At 42.8% G+C, this 24593-nt stretch overlaps 1 protein-coding gene across 5 annotated transcripts in view; it reads left to right on the forward strand.

Annotated features, from left to right (window-relative positions):
- KIF21B (kinesin family member 21B) overlaps window positions 1–24593 on the forward strand; it is a 413924-nt gene that overhangs the window by 335354 nt on the left and 53977 nt on the right. For 3 of the 5 annotated variants that reach the window (XM_086923173.1, XM_086923170.1, XM_086923171.1), the window contains exons 25-29: window positions 5948–6153; window positions 6960–7034; window positions 10949–11062; window positions 14418–14456; window positions 21329–21465. In XM_086923173.1, coding sequence (XP_086779299.1) covers window positions 5948–6153; window positions 6960–7034; window positions 10949–11062; window positions 14418–14456; window positions 21329–21465 — 571 coding nt within the window. The remainder of the gene's footprint in view (window positions 1–5947; window positions 6154–6959; window positions 7035–10948; window positions 11063–14417; window positions 14457–21328; window positions 21466–24593) is intronic. The other 2 variants (XM_086923172.1, XM_086923174.1) reach the window with 1 other exon arrangement.

The raw sequence follows: 24593 nt of genomic DNA on the forward strand, positions 1-24593 counted from the left end.
AACGCACCTGAGCCTCGTCGGGGCTTCCCCTTAGTCTCCTCGTAAAGGAAGGGATAGTGCTTCTTTTTGTAAAGAATATTTCAGGCAATAGAATCCTGGCTACTGCTAAACTAAATTATTTTCTTTCTTACCAGTACATTGTGTAAGGGAATATCACCCCTTAATGCAGAGCATTCCAAACTGTGTGTCCTGACACAGTACTGTGTCACCTGCAAATGGTGGGTGTGTCGCAGGCACTTAGCACATAATTGCTGCTAATTACGAGGCATTCCTAGACACTCTGCTCTATGGTCTTTTAAAGACCTGTGAAGTGCTCGGGTGCGGCTGTGCGAGACAGAGGTGACAGAGGTGACAGAGGCGACAGACAGAGGTGACAGAGGTGGCAGAGGTGACAGACAGATGTGGCAGAGGCGACAGAGGTGACAGAGGTGGCAGAGGCGACAGACAGAGGTGGCAGAGGCAACAGACAGAGGTGACAGAGGTGGCAAAGGTGGCAGAGGCGACAGGCAGAGGTGACAGAGGTGGCATAGGGCGACAGACAGAGGGCGACAGACAGAGAGAGGAAGGAGGGTGACAGACGGAGGGATGGGTGACAGACGGAGGGATGGGTGACAGATGGAGAGAGGGCGACAGACGGAGGGATGGGCGACAGATGGAGGGAGGGCGACAAAGGAAGGGCGACAGAGGTAGGGCGACAGAGAAAGGAAGACAGGCAAGACAGGGAGGGAGACAGAGGGAGAGAGAGGGAGGGAGACAGAGGGAGAGAGAGGGAGGGAGACAGAGAGAGGGAGACAGAGAGAGTGAGTGAGACAGAGGGAGAGAGAGGGGGAGAAAGAGATGGGGAGGGAGATAGAGAGAGAGGGAGGGAGACAGAGAGAGAGAGAGAGGGAGGGAGACAGAGAGAGAGACAGAGACAGACAGAGATAGAGACAGAGACAGGGACAGACAGAGACAGATAGAGGCAGAGACAGGGACAGGGGTAGACAGATAGAGGCAGAGATAGACAGAGACAGAGACGGAGAGGGAGACAGAGGGAGGGAGACAGATAGAGGCAGAGACAGGGACAGACAGACAGAGGCAGAGACTCAGACAGACAGAGATAGAGAGGCAGAGCGACGAAGAGGGAGAGAGAGAGAGGGAGACAGAGGGTGGTAGACAGGGACAGACCGGCAGGTAGAGGCAGAGACAGGGACAGACAGATAGAGGCAGAGACTGAGACAGGCAGAGAAAGGCAGAGAGACAGAGAGGGAGAGGGAGGGAGACAGAGGGAGAGAGAGAGAGAGAGGAAGACAGAGGGTGACAGAGAGATGGAGCGGGAGGAGACAGAAAGAGACAGAGACAGACAGACAGGGACAGACAGAGACAGATAGAGGCAGAGACAGGGACGGGGCAGACAGATAGAGGCAGAGACAGATAGAGACAGAGAGACGGAGAGGGAGACAGAGAGAGGGAGACAGGGACAGACAGACAGGGACAGACAGAGACAGGGATAGACAGATAGAGGCAGAGACTGAGACAGACAGAGAGACAGAGAGGGAGAAGGAGAGGGAGGGAGACAGAGGGAGAGAGAGAGACAGGGACAGACAGACAGGTAGAGGTAGAGACAGGGACAGACAGATAGAAGCAGAGACTGAGACAGGCATAGAGAGAGAGGAAGAGAGACAGAGAAGGAGAGGGAGAGGGAGGGAGGCAGAGGGAGAGAGAGAGAGAGGGAAACAGAGGGTGACAGAGGGAGGGAGCGGGAGGAGACAGTGAGAGAGGGAGACAGAGAGAGAGAGGGAGGGAGACAGAGAGAGAGAGAGACAGAGACAGACAGAGATAGAGATAGAGACAGCGACAGACAGAGACTGATAGAGGCAGAGACAGGGTCTGGGGCAGACAGATAGAGGCAGAGACAGACAGAGACAGAGAGACGGAGAGGGAGACAGAGGGAGGGAGACAGGGACAGGCAGAGACAGGGACAGACAGACAGATAGAGGCAGAGACAGGTACAGACAGATAGATGCAGAGTGGCAGGGAGACAGATGGAGAGAGAGAGTCAGACAAAGGGTGACAGAGGGGGGGAGTGGGAGGAGACAGAGAGAGATAGAGACAGAGACAGGGAGAGACAGGGACAGATAGAGGCAGAGACAAGGACGGGACAGACAGATAGAGGCAGAGACAGACAGAGACAGAGACAGAGAGGGAGACAGAGGGAGGGAGACAGGGACAGACAGAGACAGGAACAGACAGACAGAGGCAGAGACAGGGACAGACAGATATAGGCAGAGACTGAGACAGACAGATAGGCAGAGAGGCAGAGAGACAGAGAGGGAGAAGGAGAGGGAGGGAGACAGAGGGAGAGAGAGAGAGACAGGGACAGAGAGACAGGTAGAGGCAGAGACAGGGACAGACAGATAGAAGCAGAGACTGAGACAGGCAGAGAGAGAGAGGAAGAGAGACAGAGAGGGAGCGGGAGAGAGAGAGAGGGAGACAGAGGGAGAGACAGAGGGTGAGAGGGGGAGACAGAGGGTGACAGAGGGAGACAGAGGGTGAAAGAGGGTGACAGAGGGAGACAGAGGGTGACAGAGGGAGACAGAGGGAGGGAAGCAGAGTGAGACAGAGGGAGGTAGTCAGGGGGAGACAGAGGGAAGGAGAGGGAGACAGACAGAGCGAGGGAGACAGAGGGAAGGGAGACAGAGGGAGGGGGAGACAGAGGGAGGGGGAGACAGAGGGAGGGGGAGACAGAGGGAGGGGGAGACATTGGGTGGGGGAGACAGAGGGAGGGAAGACAGAGGGAGGGGGAGAGAGAAAGGGAGGGAGACAGAGAGGGAGGGAGACAGAGAGGGAGGGAGACAGAGAGGGAGGGAGACAGAGGGCGACAGACAGAGGGAGGGAGACAGAGGGAGGGAGACAGAGGGAGACAGACAGAGGGAGGAGGGCGACAGAGGGATGGAGACAGAGGGTGGGAGACAGACAGAGGGAGAACATTTGCCCACTGTATTTCAAAATGTTCTTTCGGGGTAAGGCCCCCCTCCCAACCCCGCTTAGGTCGTTCGGGCTCACTCGCTACACTGCCTTACTGTGTCACAAAATGATGCATCTCCAAAAGGTGTGTCACCAACATGAAAAGTTTGGTAAGCTGTGCCTTAATGGCAGGAGCAGTTCCTACACTATGCTTAAAGAGCTCGGGTATCTTTCCTCCTTAAAGAAAGAATATTTTCTCTCGCTAGTTAAAAATCTATGGTTGACACAGCATATATGTCTACACTTGAACAAGTTGCCCCTTTCCTCGCAATGCTAGTTGCCCAGATGGGTTTTGTCACTCTCCACTCTCAGTATATTGATCTGGTTTTTGCGACACCTCTGATATTCCATTTTCTGGTATTGTGCAGAGTAATCAAATGCCCCCTCTGCCTCCTTTTCACTAAAGTGGAACCCAGCAAGGGCATCTTCTCTGCCTCCCATAATGTATTTTTTAATGAGCTGCAGACTTTGTGGATTAAAATTAGCCAACGCTTTTGCTATCATCAAAACATTCCTAGCTGAATAACAATAGTGGCAGGAGATGAGGAATTTTACTTCAGCTGTCTGGACTGAATACTGTGGGGTCCTACAACTGCCCTCTTTTATCTGTTCCCCTTTTTAGCTTGTGTTTTGTCCACTGATTAGTTTAGTTAGAGAACATGGTTTGGCTATGTAACCTTGGGCTGATGACACTAAGCTACAGTATGACATTGTGAATGTTCACTTACTTGTCTGTTTTGTTTCGTATCTTCTTGTCTCATGTGTCACCCCATTTTAATATTTCTTGACTTATGTATTATTGCAACCTAACTACCATCAATACTTACAAGTACCAATCCTATAGTATCTGCCCTTACCTCATTGGAATATTCGTTTTTGTAGCTTATTTGTGATTTATCTTCGGAGCTAATCCGGTAATATTAATCCACCAATGTTGCCTTTGGTGGTATCCTCAGGTGGTAAGAAAATGGGTATAGCACATATTTCCTACTGAAACCAAGAATATGAATCTATAAACAATTTAATTTTCAGAGAATTTAGGTTGTGACTATCACCTAAAGGAAAGGAAAATTATTCGAAGGCAGGGTTAGGTTCTCTGGTACAGTTGGTCTGATCTGAGCTGTGGTGGCTGGAATCATGTGGGCCTCCTCAACTCTGTGGAATCAGTTAAGAATCTTGGAGTACTAATGGACACATCTCTTAATTTCAATCTACAAGTAAATCACACCACATCAGTTGCTTTTTCATCATCCCCACCCTTGGGAAGATTTTCCCTTTTATTCTTGAGGAACTTTGTTAATCAGTGGTAGTTGCCTTGGTCACTTCACAGTTAGATTACTGCAATGCTATGTATCTTAATATCAACAGTTACTCTCTGAACAAGCTCCAAACAGTGCACAATGCAGCTGCATGTCTTATTCTTAACACTCCAAACTATCTTTCAGTGAAAGAAAGCCTTTGAAAGTTACACTGGCTGCCAATTAGGAAGAGTGTGTTCCTTTAAGTCGCTTAGTATAGTATACCAATCTCTCCATGGCAAAGGATCATTGGCCATCAGATCTACTGTTCATCTGTATAGGCCAACCGGGCACTTAAGGTCAGTCTTCACAAAGAAAACTATAGTTTCCAAATTTGGAAAGGCAAGATGGGGCACATGCTACTTTTCTGTGGCAGCTGCCATGTTATGGAATACCTTGCCAAGTTTTCATTGCTGAGCCTGAGCCTTTCCTTTCTTTTGATAACATTTAAAAACTCGGCTCTTTACATCATAGGCCTTATTCTCCTGGGTCTCATAGTCCATTTGCATTCTTTTGTTCTTTTTAGGTTTTGCAGGTTCTGTATCATATTGCCTTTTTTCTTTAGGGTGGGCTCACTATGATAGGCATTCGGAATTCTTTGATGCAGAGCCTTGCTATCCAATATCTTATCACAACTTAAGTGCTCCAAAAGAAAGGGAGCCACCAAATAACCTTTAATAGCCAATATTGACTCAGTTATAAAGAATCTTTTTGAGCACACAATGAATAATAATTCACAGATTAATAATTTGGTCATGTATCTTTTATTAGATGTCTTTACACTTTCAATCAAGCTTCTAGCCAATACATGTTTTGTCGTAATGGTGGTGTGCCTCCAACTTCATCAGGGCTAAAGACATTAAGACACATATTATTCTAATCTCTTTCTCCAAACCCCTATAAAATAAATATCTTAATAATAATACATAATCAAGTATTAAATTGTTTCCTTACATGCCTCATTAACCTGTAAGGGAATGCATTGCTAATAGTCCTTCAGTTGCAAACACTGAATATGAATATTCCACATTTTTTATATAGTGTAAAAATACAAACAATAAGTCACCATTGCTCCCAGTTGTGACACATTCCAAATTGCCCTTTTCTTCTAATAGTTGGTTTTAGCACAGTGTCTGTAGTGTAACATTACTTTTCAGTAATAATGAAACAATTGAACATAATTGGAACAACTTATTTTGCTGACTAGGAATCATTATTTTCACCATTTTTAAATACCTTGTAAGTTTGAAGGAATTTGTTTCATGATGTAGACAAATGGCCATTCCAGTCCATCATCAATATTTGGGAAATATTTTCATCTCTTTAGTTCTTTATTACCTGTTTAATATTTGACTACAACAATCGACATCTAGTTGACCAGCTAATATTTGCATATTGTCTGCCACGGTGTTGCGCTATGTGTTTTTTCAGTAAATCTTTTTGTTGAAACTGGAAATTATTCAACAGGTGATGTATAAAGTGCCTGTTCAGGAAGTGCATGCATTAAAACTCAGCAACTGTAGAATTTCATAATCCCTTTGTCCTTGGTTTTAATTGAGAAGATCTAGCTATCACTTTGTGATCCTAAGATGGATGATCATATAGGCCATACTCAAACCCTTTTGCCTCTGTACCACACTTAGGGAGAGCCGCGGCTGTCAGGCCAGATGAAGGCTGTGTCTGCGGAGTTCCTGGGACCAACACTGGATATATCCACGCGAAACATAGCCAAGTCACTTGCCTCGCTGACAGAGATCAATGAGAATGGGATCGGCTTCTCAGTGCGGGACTCGTATTACAAAGATAAGGTGTCAAGGACGATTAGTTTGCCAGTCCGGGGCAACACCTTGTAAGTGTCTCATCCCTATTAACTTTCTGTCTTTAAACCTGTTACCCTTTCACCAAACCCATATACTGGTTACCCTTTTAAAAATTGGGTCTTATATCCCAAAAACCTATTCCACTCTTACCCTAAAAATAAGTTATTCATATTGCAAATGTATCCCACTTTTAGCTCTAATCTTGTGGTGTAACACTAGCTCACTTCAAATCCCAAACCAACTGTCATTCCTTCATCCTCCTAGTAATAGCATATGAAACTTCCATCTATCAAACCCCTTAAAGCTATCCAATTTCTCCCTGATGCCCCAAAGTATTCTACCTTCCTGACCCAAAATCCTTCAACCACCTATTCTTTCCAAAATGATTAAGCCCTTTTACTTTCTTTCCCTAATTTTCATTCCGAGCTAGAACTAGCCTATCCTATTCCCGTTTTCCTTATTACTTCTACATACTTCCTCCCTCACTTTCACAGTCCTTCCTCCAATATATGACTGTTCCTCTCCATCCTACCCCCAAGTCGAATATCCTTATTAATGTACCTACTACTAAACTAACTAATCTTCCCTCCACCACATGCCACCCAACAGTGAAACAACCATTTTAAATCCTAACTGTGGATGATTAAGTAATTGAAGACTGATCACTCTCATACTCAAATGTATTAATTCACTCTTTACTCTTTCTTTCTTTCATTAACTCACTCTTCACTTTTTTAAGTCATTCACCTCTTCACTCATTCACTCTCGCACTTCTAGATAAACTATTGAATTGAAACACTGAGAGATTTAACAGGTTACATGTATTTTATTTCAGCCCCAGGCAGTCCCGAGGAGCTGACACCTCACCATTGACCAGGAGAAAATCCTATGACCGAGGACAGTCTTCCAGGTTGGTTAAAAAAAACATGTGAGGAAATGGTAGCAGCATATAGCTTCAGTGCTAAGTAGAAATGCGCACTGTACTAAATGTCTCCTGGTTAGCAAGGTCGTACTCAGGTAAACGTTGTGTGAAGTTGCATTGCCCTGTCACCTCTACAGGGGTGATCCTCAGCGCCCCTTACATTTGCTGCTCCAGTTTATCAAGCAAATACCGAAAAGAGACAGCTGTAGGTGATTCTGTGTAAAGCATAACTAAATAATACTAATTAATGATAGCCTGGTTGGAATATCCACATGCTAACATTTGAGGCAAATGTGCATTACAACTTTTAATCTCTTTTTCTGTTTTTTGCATAAAAGATCCTTATGGTCACTGAAGATATAATTTTGGATAATATTCCCATAATTTAATTTTCATTTTTAAAACACCAATGTTTTGTTATTCTGTTAGACTCTGTTGATTGCGACTGAGGGCAGATAGAGGCTACTGGGCAACAATGTGGTGGTTGAGGTCATTTGGCAATGGCGTCCTATTATGTCTTTCCCAAATGGGTCAAGTACACCCTTTGTACACTTGATGCTCAGGGTAGTGAGGGCGAGCAGTGTAGGAGGTCATAAGAAAGACTTAACAATCAACCACCAGACATAATATAAGGCAGCCCAGCCCAGTGCTTTTGTTGTCCAATAAAAAGCACATTAATAATCAATCAATCAGTATTTGTTAAGCACGACTATTTACCCATGAGGGTCTCAAGGCGCTGGGGGTGGGTGGCTGCAGGTCTGACTGGTCTTTAAGGTTCAGCCGAAGAGCAAGGTCTTGAGATCCTTCTTGAACTGGGTCAATGACAGTGATAGCCTGAGATGGAGAGGCAGGATGTTTCAGGTTTTTGCAGCGAGGTAGGAAAAGGATCTTCCTCCGGTCCAGGTCTTGCAGATCCGAGGGATGGTGGCAGGTGCAAGGTGGGCGGAGCGGAGGTGTCTGATGGGTCTGTGGAATGAGAGGCAGTAGTTCAGGTATGCTGGTCCGGCATCATGAAGTGCTTTGCAGGCGTGTGTGAGGAGCTTGAAGGTGACTCTTTTGTTGACTGGGAGCCAGTGGAGTTCTCGAAGGTGTTTGAAGATGTGGCTGCTGCGGGGGATGTTGAGCACCAGTCTCACTGCGGCATCTTTAACTTTCTGTAGTATTTTGAGCAGTTTCTCGGTGACGCCTGCATAGAGTGCATCCAGCAGTCTTCCCAAGCAGAGGTGTTGGGCAGAGGTGTTGGGCCCCAGGATGAGGACATAACACAATATAATACTACACACTATGAGGCTCAGTTACAGGGTTCTTCAAATTGCTATGGACAGTAACCATTTCATACAGTTTCCACATCTACCTTGAATTCTGATCATGGGTGGCGATACCAGCCCAAATTCAGTCTATTCCAAAATAGCTGTAGCACATACCTGTTGATGCTGGATATTTAGCGGCGAGGAATCTCACACAAGAATTGCCTCAGATTTGATCAATTGTCCACTCGAGGAGCCATAGCTCCACTTACTTTCATATTTTAGTAAAGATTCTGGCAGCACACTGGTTCAATTGAATTACACAGTTATGAGGTAAGATGCAATCTCAATATTTCAGAGACAGCCTCCCGACACCTGCCTGATGAAATACTGCTTAGTATTGTGGCAGATGTCCCACACTTGTCACAGTGACATGAATAAGTCCTCAGGCCGAGGCAGAAGGTCTACGTCAGAGTTACGTCTCTGCAGCCTAGAATCAACAATGGGCCTTACATGACCGTTGTGGCTTCCAGGCCATCAGGGAGGTCCTCTACTGGAGTGGTGATAATGTTTGGACACACAGCTTGGTAGGGGTGGCGGCAGGACCCTCAAGTAATGGCAAAGATCTCGGTCCACAGGCTGGGTTCAGTGGTCATCTCTCTTTGGCAGCTGTGGCCTCCTACCTGTCAGGTAGTTCTTCGGCTGCAGCTGTGATGGTATCTGGACACACAGCTTGATGTGGCAGGAGGCAGACACCTCAGTTCAGAGTGGTTATGCTGGACAGTGTACTGTTTATGAAAGTTAATGTTGTTTAAAGTAGTTCAGTGAATGAAGAACACAGGTAAGCTGGTGGAGACACACTCTCAACTCTGATTGGAATTAAGTGCACTCACTCACAAGTCAGCTTCTTCTGGGTATTCTTAGCACTGGGAATATGGCTGCACTTCACCTGCTGGACAGTTTCATCTCTCGTAGGGCCAGGCACTATCTAAGCAGGCCTTTAAGCCCAAGGCAGATCCAAAAGATATTTAGCAAGTTTTTCAGACTTCAAGTAATGTCCCTTCACTTTTGGGAGACTGATTGACCTGCTAATACTGGCCCTAGGCAAACAGTATATCTTTGAGGATTCTGCAGATTATCACAATTGCACCCCGAATGGGCAAACCTCAACAATGGCATATGTGAGGACAGCTAGAGACTCAGTATAAATGCTCTGGTCCTATCTCCCCCTCTCTCATTCTTGGGGACCTGGTGAATGCAAAAGAACTGTAAAAGGTTGCAATCACTATTTTGAATATTCTCAAAATGGCGAGCCACTGAGTAAGTCGGATCTTTCTTTGTAATGGCTCACATATGTTCCAGAATACGTTTTTTTGCTGGGTGGATGGTACTACCCACATATCTTTTGGGGGGAGTACAGAAAGGGGGTCAACCCGGTAAAACATACACTGTAAATTCAGAATTTCAATTTAAAAGTCTATTGATTTTTCTCGTTTTGTTTAAGGTCACACCACTTTCTAGGGTTTTACAGTCTAGAACTTTTTGACTTTGTTTACATGCCTTACAGTTTAGGCACAGATAAAACCCTCTGACCATTGTTGTTTGCTGTTCAGGTGAACTAAGTTGACTTTGCACTAAGTGTTCGGTTTACCACGTCTGTATGTTATCAGTGGGTGTACTGGAATAACGTCTGTATGTTATCAGTGGGCATACTGGAATAACCTTTTAAAGAATAGTATCTGTTCGAAGAATATGCCAGTTCTTTTTAAATATTTGGACCACTTCTGGTAATTTAGCATTGTATTGCGGGATCATTCTGGCTGGGCCAATAGTTGGTTCAGTTTGGGGATTAGCGATCTTAGGTATCAATAAATGAAGTCTGTCTATTTAGTCAGTTTTCTCAGATGCCTGATGTAGAATACTATGGGAATATCCTCTGTTCGTAAACCTCTGAAAGGGCTTCTCCCATGCCTTTTCTTATTCTTTGGAAGTTGTACTGTGTCTTTTTAGACAGAGGAGTTCTCCATAGGGGATATTATTAATCATGCTCCCCGGATGGGCCCTCCTAGCATGAAGCACCGCATTGCCCGCTGTAGAGTTTTTAAACAAGCGGGTCAATATTTTAGAATTGTCTATATAGATTTCTTTATCTAGGTAACAGGCACTGGTGTTGCTGATACTCCCACTGAATTTCAAATGAAGGCTGTTGCAATTGAGGAAAGTTACATATTCCTCCGCAGCCATGCGGATGCCCTTACACACGATGAACAGATCATCGATATAACGGTCCCATAATACAATATGATCCATCGATTTTTCTGGTGTGTCCCTAAGGACACGTGCTTCTCCCACCAGCCTAGGAACAGACTTGCATAGCTGGGGGCGAAGCATGTGCCCATTGCTGTTCCACGCTGCTGTTTGTAAAGTTGGCCTGAGAAGATATATATATAGATATATACACTTACCCATAACATTTTAAAATCTCAAATATATATATATATATATTAAAATGTATTTGTGTAATTCCATGCTTGTTGTACATGACCTTGTAGCTCGGCTCCCAACTGCTGTTTACTGTATAGTGTTTTGTTGCTTCCTATCTAGATTTACACTACATAAATACCAATACATAAGTACATATACTCCTTCTTCCAGGTCTTCAGAAGCCAATGGCACTCCACCTTCCTCTCCTCCCATGCGACCACGGAATGACCGAAATGTCTTCTCACGCCTCACCAGCAACCAGAGTCAAGGATCTGCGCTTGACAAGTAAGAACTGTCTCTGTGCCTAGTGCAGTCAGGTCTAGGGGTTTAATAACCCTGATTGTGAGCTCTCTAAGAGCTTTGTGGTGACATGGCAAGTTCAACGGTTCCAATGTACATTTCTAAGTATGACAGAAAGGGTAATTATATTTGTGAACATGTGGGTTTGCAACAGTACTAAGCAAGAGGACAAGAATGCTTAACACCGGAGCAATCAAGACTTGCACTGAAGAGAAGTGGAGATCAAAGAAGCACTAACCCTTTAAGAGAGGTGCCAATTAATGTGAGTTGCATGAGAGTGAAAGTAGACCTCTTCAAACATGAAGACGATAATAAGGTAGGTGTGTAATTATTTTTTATATGGAGTTTGGTCTTTAGGGCAATATTATTTCAAGGGAACAGTTCAATACCATTATGAAAAAGAGCACACAGATTTATAAAATTGATCAAAGAGAAGCTACATATATGTATTCCATGAACAAAGAAATCATGGTCTCCTTTAAACTATACCTAGTGTAAACCTCTGCAAGGCAAGACATAGAGCAAACACTAGAGACTCTGACAAATATTGCTAGGAGAAGGTTTCTATCAGTATAGATCTTGTCAGCTTTTCATGAGGGAGGCACCAAGGCACCGCCAAGAGACCAAAAATCTGAACTAAATTTCAGAGGAGAATTTTGCTCTGTTTGAGAATTTCTGCTCTGCATTGTAAAGATAAAACTGCCTGGACTGATGATGGCAAGGGTGCTTCCATTTTCAGGAAAGATTTTAGGAAAGAAGTCAGCCTTACAACTATCAAAGATTAATGCCAGTGGAACACTGCCAATGTCCACAAATTGCAACTGTTTGGCATTGTTGCTCACTAACAGGTATTATTAAAAAAATAATGTTGACCCTAAAGTATCTTCGCCCTAAACCCTAAAAATTAACAAAAGGCTTGAATGGAAATGTACTTTGGAACTTCGTTTTCTTGAAGAAACAATCTTTCATCCAAGTTTATTGAGCTGATATTTGCTGTGTAATTCCTGCAGATTACTGGAAAAATTGATAGGTTGACTGTTGAAGCAGAAAGACTAAGGGCCATATGTGCGTAGATTTCTCCCAGCCGCAAACCCATTTGCAACAAGAAAAATGAATTTTCCTATGTACCATCCCCCCCTTGTGATCCAGTAACCTATTACCTAATCGCTTAATGGGTTAGCGATTAGGTAATAGGTTACTTCCTAATTGCAACTTGCAGGGCTATTTACAAATGTTTTGCGACTGAAATACAGTGGCAAACCTTCGCATTTTGCGGCATACTTCAAGTAGGTGGTAAACAATTCGCAAATGGGATAGTGTCCCCAGGGGACCCCTTCCCCTTTGTAAATGCATTCAAAAACTTTTTTTCAGAGCAGCCATTTGTTCCATGGACCACAGCCCATTCTTAAACAAGCATTTGCAATGTAATAGGTTTAGCATTGTAAATGGCAATTCCTTTTATTTATCTGTTTTGATCATTAACACATAAATAAAAGGCATTGTCATTTACAATGCCAATAGCTCAAACTCTTGTAAATGTGAGAACTATTTCATAGCGGCCGCCATTGTCCTGGGCTGCTTGGAAAGTGAAACTTGGCATGGCCAGCTGAATGTTGCAGGAAAGCAAGTCGTGCCTGCAGTAGAAAAAAACTCATTAAAGAAAATAGTGTTTACAGACTGAATATGACATACTGTGTAACAACAGAAATAAAAGGGCCAGTCCTCAAGGGAGATTACAAATTAAGACAAGGCGGTACAAAGGAGGGACTAACAAGCCTATTAACGAATCAGAAGTCAGCGGACCAGTAGGATAATGAAGATCCATTATTAATCTTGTTGTTATCCCTTTCCTTTTTAATATATCCTGGGCTGATCGGAATAAAATATTGGTCAGTAAGGAATTCCAGAGATAGTTTTATTTTCACCAGTACACAACACAGTACAAAAAGTCCTGCTCCGTTGTAATCAGGCGTTGTAGCACAGCTAGGTAGCACTCGGCTATCCAGCTGGGAACCCTATGATGAAGCTTGCCACCAACTCGGTTGGTGGGTGAGGATTCTTTTTACAAACCTAAGTGGTGCCTGGCACAATTGATGTAGCAGAGTCATCTTGAGTAGGTTCGTCCACGTTGTTTATGCAATAAGTACTTAAGGATAAGGATGTTCCCAGTATTGTGTCCTTGCTCTCTTGTTTTATTCTACATAGAGGCTAAATATGACATACCGTGTAACAACAGAAGTAAAAGGGCCAGTCCTCATGGTATGTTCCAAATAAAGTCAGGGGGGGACTAACAAGCCTATTAACGAATCAGAAGTCAACATTTACAAAGGACAATGACACAAGGCAATAGAAAATATGGACTGAGAGTGGGTGGAGCTTCAAGTCCATACTCGAATACACCATGCCTCGCAGAGCAGTACATGCGCTATCCAGGCTCGACCTAAAAATGAAACTGAAATGTTTCATTTTCGTTTTGAAACTCAGACATGGTGGTCTGCTGTCCCCAGCAGGCCACCATTCTTGTGATTTTAGCGATTCCCAAAGGGTCACAAATTTCGACCTACCTCATGAAAATTAATGAGGTAGGTCAGTTGCAACCCCATTAGGAATTGCAAAATGTGTCAAAGGCACATCAGTACATAGGTGCTTGCAATTTCCTAATAGAGAATAGCAAAGATTTTCTATTTGGAAATCACAAATTGAAACGTATGTACATGTGGCCCTATACTCCTAGGTATGACTATTAAACATGTAAATGGTGTTATTGTATTTTGTAAAACAGAAGAAAGACTGTAGGGAATCTGTATGGTGCTTGGAGAAAGCCGTAGCATGCTGTAGGACTGACTGATCAAGGAATTCCAAGTCACTTGGCAGAGAGATATTTTTGTTAGTGGTGATTATTTGTTTTAAGGTTAAGGACCTGAAGATCTACAGTGGAATCGGAAATAATACGGTTAATAGGAAGTCCCGCATGTGCTGAACAATTGAGAGCCACTGACAAGCCAATAGGGCTGGTGCAGAACCAATTACATTATCACATGGCCAATGACCTCTGGTCATATATATCTGCCAATTTTTCAGAGGCAACTGACCAGAGGGAAATCGTCCAGTTGCTCACCTCTGTATACGATCCATCTTTCGAATTGTTCTGTTTCATTCCATTCCCTAGTTCACAGTCTATTGTTTCTCCATTCCTTCTAACTGACAAATGCTCTTTGTCTCGTTTTCTTTCTGTTCAGATTCTATTAACTCTCTCCCCCTGCTATAGGACTTGTTCTAATATTTCTTGTGTTGTCTGTGTTTTTCTCTCCCCCTAATCCTGCTAATCTCCTGTCTCTAGGTCGGACGACAGTGATTCCTCTTTCTCCGAGGTTCTGAGGTATTGCCTTTTCTGTATTTACTATTAGCCTTAGAATATCTCCTACTGTGTGTATATATGTTTCTTTCTTTCTCTTTCCTGTTCTCATTCACCCACTGCTGCATGAAATCAGGCCAGTCACTAAAAAGATGACATCACTTAGTGAACAGCATGCAACATGTCTGGTGACCTCGTGCACAGTGATACAATGCCATTACTCAACTTCTTTATGTCTACTGCATGATTGCTTTAATATAACACCTTAAAATTAAAACTATTCAGCAATTTTGCTGATGTCTAGAACATCTCAATGTTACTTCATAATACGTGTTCTAAATTAATGAACATTGTTTTAGAGCATATGTGAACATAACAGAAGTAGCATCAGCATGCACTCTGACCAAGACCTCAGTGACTTCCATTTTCAATTGAGCCTCTCAGCGACGGTCTGACAATGTTAAAAACACAGCCAAAAAGATATTCACACTCATAAAACAACAAACAGTTGGCAAATCTAGCTACCTCTCGGTAGACAGTTGACCATTACCTACTTCACTGAAAAGACTAAGGGCTAGATGTAGGTAATTTGGATTTACTGATTCTTAAATACCGAATTTTGCTGATTCAGTATTTCATAAATCGGTAAATCCTATGTAGGTAAAAAATCGGTAAAAAATACCGAATCAGTAAGATTCGGTATTTACCGAATCGGTATTTACCGATTCGGTATTTGCCATTGATTCCTATCGGCCTGGAGGCCCATAGGAATGAATGTCAATTACTGAATCGGTAATTACTGATTCGGTAAAATTGTGAAAAAGTCAAGGGTGGCAGGGTGTCACTTTGACACCCTGTTGCACCCATGATTAGTGTTGTTGTGCACATGTGGCATACATACATGCCCTAAGGGCATGTATGTCTGTCACATGGCACAGGTGTAAATGCACATTTATGCATTTACATAGGAATTCCTTATTTACCACCAACTAATAGTTGGTGGTAAATAGCGAATTCTTAAAGCCCTGTAGCACTGTTTACAGTGCTTTCTACATTTCATTTATCGATTCGGTAAATTCTGAATCGGTAAATGTTGATTTGGTAAATACCGAATCAACATTTACCGATTCGGAATTTACTGAATCGGTAAATAAGCCTCCTACATAGGGAAAGGCTTTTACCAGTCGGTAACGGCCGATTTCGTACGTTACCGACCGGTAAAAGCCTACCTACATCAGGCCCTAAGATGCTTGAAGCTGAATTGCAACTTGCCTCACAGAGTCTACTAAGCCAGGTCCAGCCCAGTCTCCTACCAGTACAGCACTTTGTTTGGTCCCCTCTGATAGGTAATTCTACTTGGACTACTATCACATTTCCAGAAGAAGCAGAGAGTCTCCAAAACATTATTCTCAATCCAACCCTCCACCCACTTCAATAATCCTCTGCCCGCCAAGCTCATCAAAGAGTTTAGATTGTCTATACTTCCACTCTTGTTTAAGATTGTCTGCGCATCCCTCTCTCAGAGCATGGTTCCTGATTGTTTAGGAATAGGTAAAGTTACCCCTAGCGTAAAATAAAAACCTAATGCAGACCGGTCAAACCGCAACAATTTCTGTTTAATCACGAACATGCCAACTCTACTGGGGAAATGCGTATGCCTGCAATTCTGCAACTACAATGAGCAGTTTCATCTCCTTGACCACTGCCAAATCGGTTCAGATCAGGACACAGCTCTGAAACTGCTCTAATACACATTTTAAATGATACCTTGAAACTATGCCCCAATCCTTACGATCTGAAATGTGTTACTGTACATTCCGTAAAGGAATCAAGACATGGCTTTTTAATACTTAATTGGTGTACGGATCCCCTCTAAACCTATCTCATTTTCTGTTTTTCTTTAGCGCCGGGAAACCTCCGGGTAGCTGCGCGCTTAAAAATGCAATTATAATAATAATAATAATAATAATTCTTGATTCAGAACGAATTGTGCCTCACATACTTTTTGATCTCTCCTCGGCATTTGATAAGATCAAACATGATAGCCTGAGTGACCTTCTGGAGTGAAGGATAGGGCTATTTGGTCCTGTATTGGACTGGTTTGCCTCTTTCCTACATAACAGAACACAAAGAATTAAAGTCAACCAAACCCTTTCAGATATTACTCCAGTCTCAACTGGAGTACCTCAAGGATCTCCGCTCTCGCCCACGTTATTCAACTTATTTATGGAACCTGGCACTGAAATTCTGAAGCACTCAAAGACTCAGTGCCACATGTACACCAATGGTTCATAACTGTACCTGAACAATTCCTCTCCAAATTATAACATCTTTCAATTGCACCCTACTGAAAACCCAACTATGGCTAACCCGAATCCCATTATGCTCAACTGCCTCAAAACTGAATTATTCTGGATTGCCCCTCACACACACACTAAATAGCTCAAACAACTTACAGCTATCGACTGTACCCCCCACGTCATTGATTCCACTAGATCACTAGGCATAACTCTGGACAAACACCTGAATATGTAAGACCATATCAGTGCAACCACAAGGGGAACCAATTACCATCTTAACTTACTGAGGCCTTTTTGCCTCCTGATTACCTTCAGTTAGCTGTTCAAACCCTAGTCATTTCCTGATTAGACTATGGGAGTGCTACTCTGGCTTGCTTACCTAAAGCGAGTATAGCATCGCTAAGGGCCACACTGAACTTTACAGCTAGGCTTGTGACGGTATCCCGTAGATTTGACCACATTACTCCAGTTCTAAAACAGGTAAATTGGCTCCCATTGATTGCAAAAATCCTGCTGAAGATAGCCTGCATGACACCCATGAGCCTGCATCATAACACTCCAGTTTACTTGGCGAAGAAGCTCAAACTGTCTGGTGGTAGTGGCTCTGTAAGAAGTGCCAACTCCCTACTGTTGAAACCTCAGAAGTTCAACAAAAAGAAAGCTTACAACTGCTTATTCTCCAGTCTAGTCCCAAGAATTCGGAATGTACTGCCTCCTGAAATTTAGTCTAACTCCTCAACTATCTTCTTTAAAAAAGTAGTAAAAATGCATCTGCTGAATACATTTCTTCAAGAGCTGGCTTGAAGCCACTCTGCTTTGATGCTTTCTTGGGCACATCTGGAGCTTGCATTTGCTGATTGAGTGTTATATTGTATATGTTTTCATGATTACTTATTCCCTTTGCATTTCTTTCTTGTATGTATAACTGACCTGCTGTTTCTACAGCGCTCTGATACCCAAATAAATAAAATACTTGAAGTTTGACCCTTAACTCTGGCCCCCTTTTGGAGCTGCCCATACTGGGGTCATCAGTAATGGTAGAAGAGCATCATGGCTGGGGTTGGACCCTGAGGGTCAGCCTTAGAAATGAGCAATTATTTGGTAAATCTGGAATTCTGTCTCATGTCGCCAAGGCTATTCTTTACTTATCCCCAGTAGTTCTGCATTTGAAATGTCTGGGTGAAATGCAGCAAATCAGAATTAAGAGGATGCTCATAATGAGTGCTTAAATCTTTGTGATCACAGTGAAAGATGACTGGTGCATTTATGATATGATCCTAGCATCTCCTAATTCCATTCAGAGCAAATCTTTGTTCTACATTATGCACTTTATACAACCATCTAGTCGAATACCATTCCCTAATTTGTGGGTATTATTCCTAGAATGCAAATGTGCCAGTTGCACACTAAAAAACACAATGATTTTGCTCTTAACTTTCTTGCTATGAAAACTCTCTGGAAAGGACATCGGTTTTGGTAAATAAATTCTGATTTTTGGCTTGCATGGTCCTGCTTTTACTCATAAACATAAAATCTGGCCAGCATATTTCAGAGCATTACGTTCATACTTTCTAATGATGATTGGTATGTGTCGAGCTATTATAGAAATACTTGGGGATATATATGTGGATTTTTTGGACAGGAGACTGTGAAGTTGCAAAGTATTATTTTGCAACCTAATCATGGTTCCTTACAAAATATTGCAACTTTATAAAGTGGCTAAGGTTTTTCGCTTTCAGTGAAATGTGTGACTTTTGCAACAATATGTTACACACATACTTATGCAACAGGAACATAACGGTTTTGCATTTGATTTTCAATGCAGAATTAAATACTGGTCCTTTGGTGTGCAACGCCACTGTGCATAGAACTTTTCTCCAAAATTTTAAATTGCAGGAAGAAGCTATGAAAACATTTCACACTATGAATAAAAAAGTGCAACAAAAGGTAAAGGTACAGAGAAATATTATGCATACATTTCCCAGGTTGGCTGGGTATGAATACAGTGGAAATTATCTTGTTGTGTTGCTAACATTTGAACACACAGTAGAAAAGTTTAGTTTGCGTAAATGCAAAGTTAAACAGGGCACCCTTGTGCTCCTATTAAAAGGCACAAGTCAGGAACTTGGGAAAGTTTCTCTAGTGAAACTAAATATTTACTCTCCTCTAATGTTTGCAGGCTAGTATTTGATTTGAGCATATATTGGTACGTCTTGGGGCTACTGAGGCTGTCTGCAGCTCCAAATTCTTTTAATATTTCCTCTGTGTTTTGCTAGTACTTTAAGCACCTTCAAAATGAGGCAACAGTTATTCGCGTGTAGTACAAGAGCCCTATAGTTTTTTACAGGTTTTACTCGATGAGTGGGAAAGTTCAACATTTTCATATTTCTTAAGGCAACGGAATACAATTTGAGGTGTTTGTGATGTTTTCTGAATGTATTTATGATTAACACAAATATCTACTAGACCCAAAAAGTCTCGTTTCGAATACAGTACCTTTGTGTCTGGAATCACTATGAGTATTTATTTAGTGCTCTGTCTTGTGTGTTCCTTTTAAGTATATATATTATCAAACCAGGGCCTAGGTGGGGCTGCTTGGTACCATCTTGAGCATCTGTCTATTGCAATGTTCCTCACTCTCCTTGGCTGGATGGCTGATTTGAGTTTTGCTATAATCTCAGCGATGTTCTTCACAAACTATACATCTCAAGTCTCCCACTAAGATGTAATCATTGGGAAATCTGTTATTGCCCACGTCAGGAGTTCACAGCCATAGGCCAAAGTTAAGATAACTTCATAAGCCTGGAGGTCCTTCAAGTCAGGGGCCACATTATCTGGATCCCCCTTCTCCCAGATGAGGCTACAAACAGAGGGTTGTATCTTCTGAATCTCAAAATGGTCTTTCAATGTGAGCATTTGCTTCATTCCCTTGCCCATTACTCACCGCCATAATTTTTTTCTGGCCGGTCCTAAAGAGTCATTGGGATGTAGTTCCATGAAATCACCTTCATCAATACATAGTCAAGTCTAGTGTCCAAACAACACTTTGATGCAGACCTGCAATTTGCAATTGATGCATGCTGAATGCATATCTTTTCTTTGCAATTGCGGGCAGCCCATACCTTCCCCGGCAAGAAGGAATATTATGTGTGGGTTTCTATGAACCATGCGATTAGTAGTATAGGACACAGTTGCAAACTTCCTCCCTGCAGAGGGGAACCCTAAAACCTCTAGAAATTGGCACTGTAATGGGCATTAGTGGGTGAAACATCCCGTAAAAGTTGGAATGTGCATAATATTATTAATTCCAATCTGCCCTCCAAGTCATGAAATTGATTCCTTTCCAACTCCTACATTCTGCTCCTGTCCCTACAGGCCACTCAAGGACTATTTTTGCCAATCCAATTAGTACATGCGCAAACCACTTTGACTTAGGTGAAAAACAGAAAAAACAGAACACTTGAAACATGACTTTGTTGGTGGCAGGATGTAGGAAGCACTTGTGGTGAAGATTGGAATAATACGAATACACATTTGCAATGGAGCACCAGGAAGCTTCTAGGGGTGAACTTATGCTTTACAAATACAGATGTTATGTTACGAGATAATGGTTTTACTTTACCATCTGTCCAGCAGCAGTCCAGCAGCTCCACCACTGTTGTTTCTGGAGGGAGGGGAAAGACTGATTCGGCATTGCTCACCCCGTTATGCCAATAGTATATCATTCAAATCAAGCAACCCAACAAGCAATTATACATCAAGGGCCTCGTAGTTCTTGTTCTCTTTATATTATTTACATGTATTGCTGAGAAGGTTTCCTGTAAACTTGAACCGAGCCCATTTGTGTCCTATATAAGTCAGAATTCTCCTTGGCAAGGACTGCTGCTTCCTTTTGTGTCTGTGTGAACTGCTAAACTCTTTAGAAACATGCTCATTAAACCTAGAACATCCTTATAAGTGACAGTGGGGAGGAGTCTTACAACAACTTTCTTAGCTAATGGTGAATCTTGCAGCCAGCTTTTAAAATTCACCGGGAATCCATCCACCATGCACATTATTTCAAAGGGAACCATGCACTGGTTTTCTCATGTGCAATGGAAAGTATTGCAGTACACATGTATAGTGTCTGTGGAGAAGCCATGTTCCAGCTTCCAAAGGTAGATTCCTCTTAACACCTGATTGGAGTTCCCTCAACAGTATTGGTTTCCAGTGTAAATGTATCATTGCAATTGTATAAGGTGTATGTGGCTCAACCATTAACATTAATGTTGACTGCAAAGCCAGACGTCCACTTTATTATATTCATTGGAAGGCTATAACCCCTTTAACATTCATATCAAAGTCACTGCAACATTATTATCATGGTCCATGGAAAGATCTACATTTGTGTTACAATAATGAAAATATAGAACAGTGGAATCTTTGGCTCAATGAAAATGCATTACTTATTTTGTCCAGGGAGGTTTATACCTGAAGAAGACATTTCTACACTATTTACTATATGCCCAAATAGTATTTAGTTATTTCTTTTTTGTTGCTTTAGTTAAAAGAATATGTTTTCTGCCTTGATTAACCGTGTGTTTTTCCTGTGCAAAGGGGTGTGATTAACCCCATAGGTGGACTGAAGGGTGCTCGTACAGCTCCGCTGCAGTGTGTCTCGGTTGCAGAAGGGCACTCCAAACCAGTCCTGTGCCTAGATGCAACAGATGAGTTGCTTTTCACTGGATCCAAAGGTACATGTATTCCCTGGGTGGCATGGTCAGCCCTTCTGATGGCACATGTAGGTGCAGTAGATATAGGATGCAACCCTGGGTTTATATATGCACACTTCTTATATCTTAGTATTTATAGTAACAGAGAGATGAATGTGTCACTTCACTTATTAGTGTGTTTTCATCAGATGCATGAGAGAACAAAATACACCAATAGTCTTTCCGCTAGATGTCCTGGTTTCTGAAGTTACTGAAAAAGACACAGGCCCTCATTTCAAGAATCTTTTCACCCTACTTTTTTTCAAAAAATGGGTCTTTGTCATGTCATTCTACCTCTGCTTCTTGGTCATGAACATCCCATTCTCCAAATTGCAATCTCTGTTTGTTTACTCCCTTTTTATTTTCCGCACCCTCATTTCTCACCCACTTCTTTCAGCGTCTTCCTTGAACCTTTTCTTCCTTGTGGTGTTCTATTTTATTTTTACCATTTCCTCACTTGAATTACTTCATGCTCTGTGCTGTCTTCCTTTCTTTTGCATCAGTGCTTTGTCTTTAAAATAAACTATCCCTAATATCTGCCTCTATGTAAGAAGTCTGTCTGTCCTTTTGCAGCCTTTTGTGACCTCACCTGAGGGTGTACACCTCGCTCATACCCTCACATTTTCACTGGGATGTAACACTCAAAGTTGGTTTTAGTAACTGTAATACCTACCATTTCTAAATGTCTGTACTCATTGGGCAATACTACCCACATTGTGACATAATATCTGTTTTGTTTTGTTTGCTATAGATTTGTTATGTGCTGGTTGTAGATTCTAAACATCAATAAGTATACGTGAAGCAGTCAAGCGTACATATACTTTTTTATAATTTTGAGTTGCACACTTGTGGAACACTCACTTCAGTAATTCGCACTGACACAGAAAATGACTCCCAATTACTTGTATAAATGCTAGTGTTGGAAGACCTGTCACAAAAGCAGTTTGGTAATTTTAGGCTGCACTACTTGTAGTTTAATATCCAACTCAAAGCTATATTGATGTTTCCGAGAGATCAATGGGAAGAATTACAGTCCCATCTCCTACCTGTTTAGGTGTTGGCACACTGAAGCAAAAGGGGGCAGGTGCACTAAATACTGCTATACACTAGAAACCTAAGGGAGAGCAATTTGAAATAGTGAGTTGCCTGTTTTTGATACAATTTGCAAATCAGTGTTCAGGTTGCCCCATTATGGAGCTATCTTTCCTGTAGAAATAGCCAGCAGACCCCTTTTCCTCCTGACCAGAAGGCTGTGTACTAGATATAATACACACACCTCAGAACCCTGCCTTGCTGATGATCATAGTAACTGGAGGCCAGATTGGAAAAGCTCGGTGCCGCTGAAGGCGTCTACAGAACTAAAAAATGCCCTTCAGAAGAGCTTCTTATCTCCTAGAAATCCCATTTCCAGGCACTTGGTGATGAACAAACCCAAAAGACATCTACTATGCCACTGTTTCAGTGAGGGTGTGGACCGGACCTCTTCATCTGCTGATTCCCACTTATTTCAGGTGTCATCTCACCAAGTTAACATTTCATCACGTCCAACTCGGCTGGATAAATTTTGTGGAACTCACCTCGGGTAGCACATGCCAGTCACTTGCATTTTTGCTCAGTTAAAGAGACAACAGGCAGTAACTTTCCTGAACTGGCTAATCATCTCACTTTAGGACAATCCCTCCACTAACAGTGTGGACTAGTTTGTGGCACATCTGACTGATAATCACACAATGTGGCTTTGTTATATTCTTACCATCAAGTCCCTTCCCTGTAAACTTTAGTGGTCCATCATATACTTATGAGACACCAGGGGGCCAAAGATGCCTTCATTAAAAATATTTGACCTGCATTCATCTGTAAACTTCAAGATTTAGGTATTGTGCGATCTCAGCTCTGTCCTTTTAGCTGCTACCATCTGAATAATTGAAACTTTCCTGGTAGTAACGATCTCCCTACTTCCCATTCCATTATTTATCAAATATGTAACATCGGATCCAATTTCAAAATTCTCTCTATGTTACTGTTAACCATATTCTCAGCCCTTTTTGGTCTACCTCACACTCATCAAGCTCTTTCTACACTGCTTTCCTGCACGTAGACAAAACAGTTTGGTAAAGCAAAATGAATAAAATGTCTGCCCATTTGCAATTAATTCCCAATACAATTGACCTACTCGACTTTCCTGAAGATTTTCATTTCTTATTTAATCCTCACTTAACAAATATACTACAGCCATTGGATGTGCATTTTCTTCCTGTCCTATGGCCACTTTGATTTGAAAAGTCTTCCTTGGAACACATATCTAAACCTAAGACGCCTTTTCTCTTTATCCGTTAACTGTCATTTGGTTGTCTGCTAATGATGTCCACGTGTTCTTTTGCAGCATGAATCTTTTTTTAAATTCACATGCTGTGCATATTCTGCCATCTAGTGGTAGACTCATCACTTGTCTTCTCTGCAGCTCGCTTTTCAGGTCTGATCCGCGCTGCTCACTCTGCGAGGCTTCTTGTAATCAATACAATTTTAGAAGTGAGTGTAGGCTCAGCCCCTTTTTTAGGTCTCGCGACCTATCGATGCGCGCAAGCGCATCGAGCGGAGCGAGAATTCATGTCGGCAAAACACAAGTCAAACTAAGGGCTTTCAGCCCCGCGGTTTTCTTGCAGTTCACGTGTACATGCACGCGCATCGCATGCAAGCCCAGCCTCTCGCATTCCCAGGCTCTCCCGCCCCCATCCGGCATCAGGCTTCTCCTCTCCTAGCAGCACTCCTCCCACACCAGCACACCACAGCTTCCCCCAGCTCCCTTCTCCTCCCCCCCTAATTGCTTTTTTTTCACGTCGCATTCCCAGGCTCTCCCGCCCCCATCCGGCATCAGGCTTCTCCTCCCCTACCAGCACTCCTCCCACACCAGCACACCACAGCTTCCCCCAGCTCCCTTTTCCTCCCCCCAAATTGCTTTTTTTTTCACGGTCGCCAGGCCGTGAGCTGCTTCAAAGCGATCCGCTCCACCCCCTGCTGCACCCAGCGCTGGCCTCACTTCTCCCCCCTAATTGCTTCCAGCCATGTCGCACACCACCATTGCACAATCACCAATTTTCTCTACCCCCACC

Source organism: Lissotriton vulgaris, chromosome 5, assembly GCF_964263255.1.
Source record: "Lissotriton vulgaris chromosome 5, aLisVul1.2, whole genome shotgun sequence".
Classification (NCBI taxonomy): domain Eukaryota; kingdom Metazoa; phylum Chordata; class Amphibia; order Caudata; family Salamandridae; genus Lissotriton; species Lissotriton vulgaris.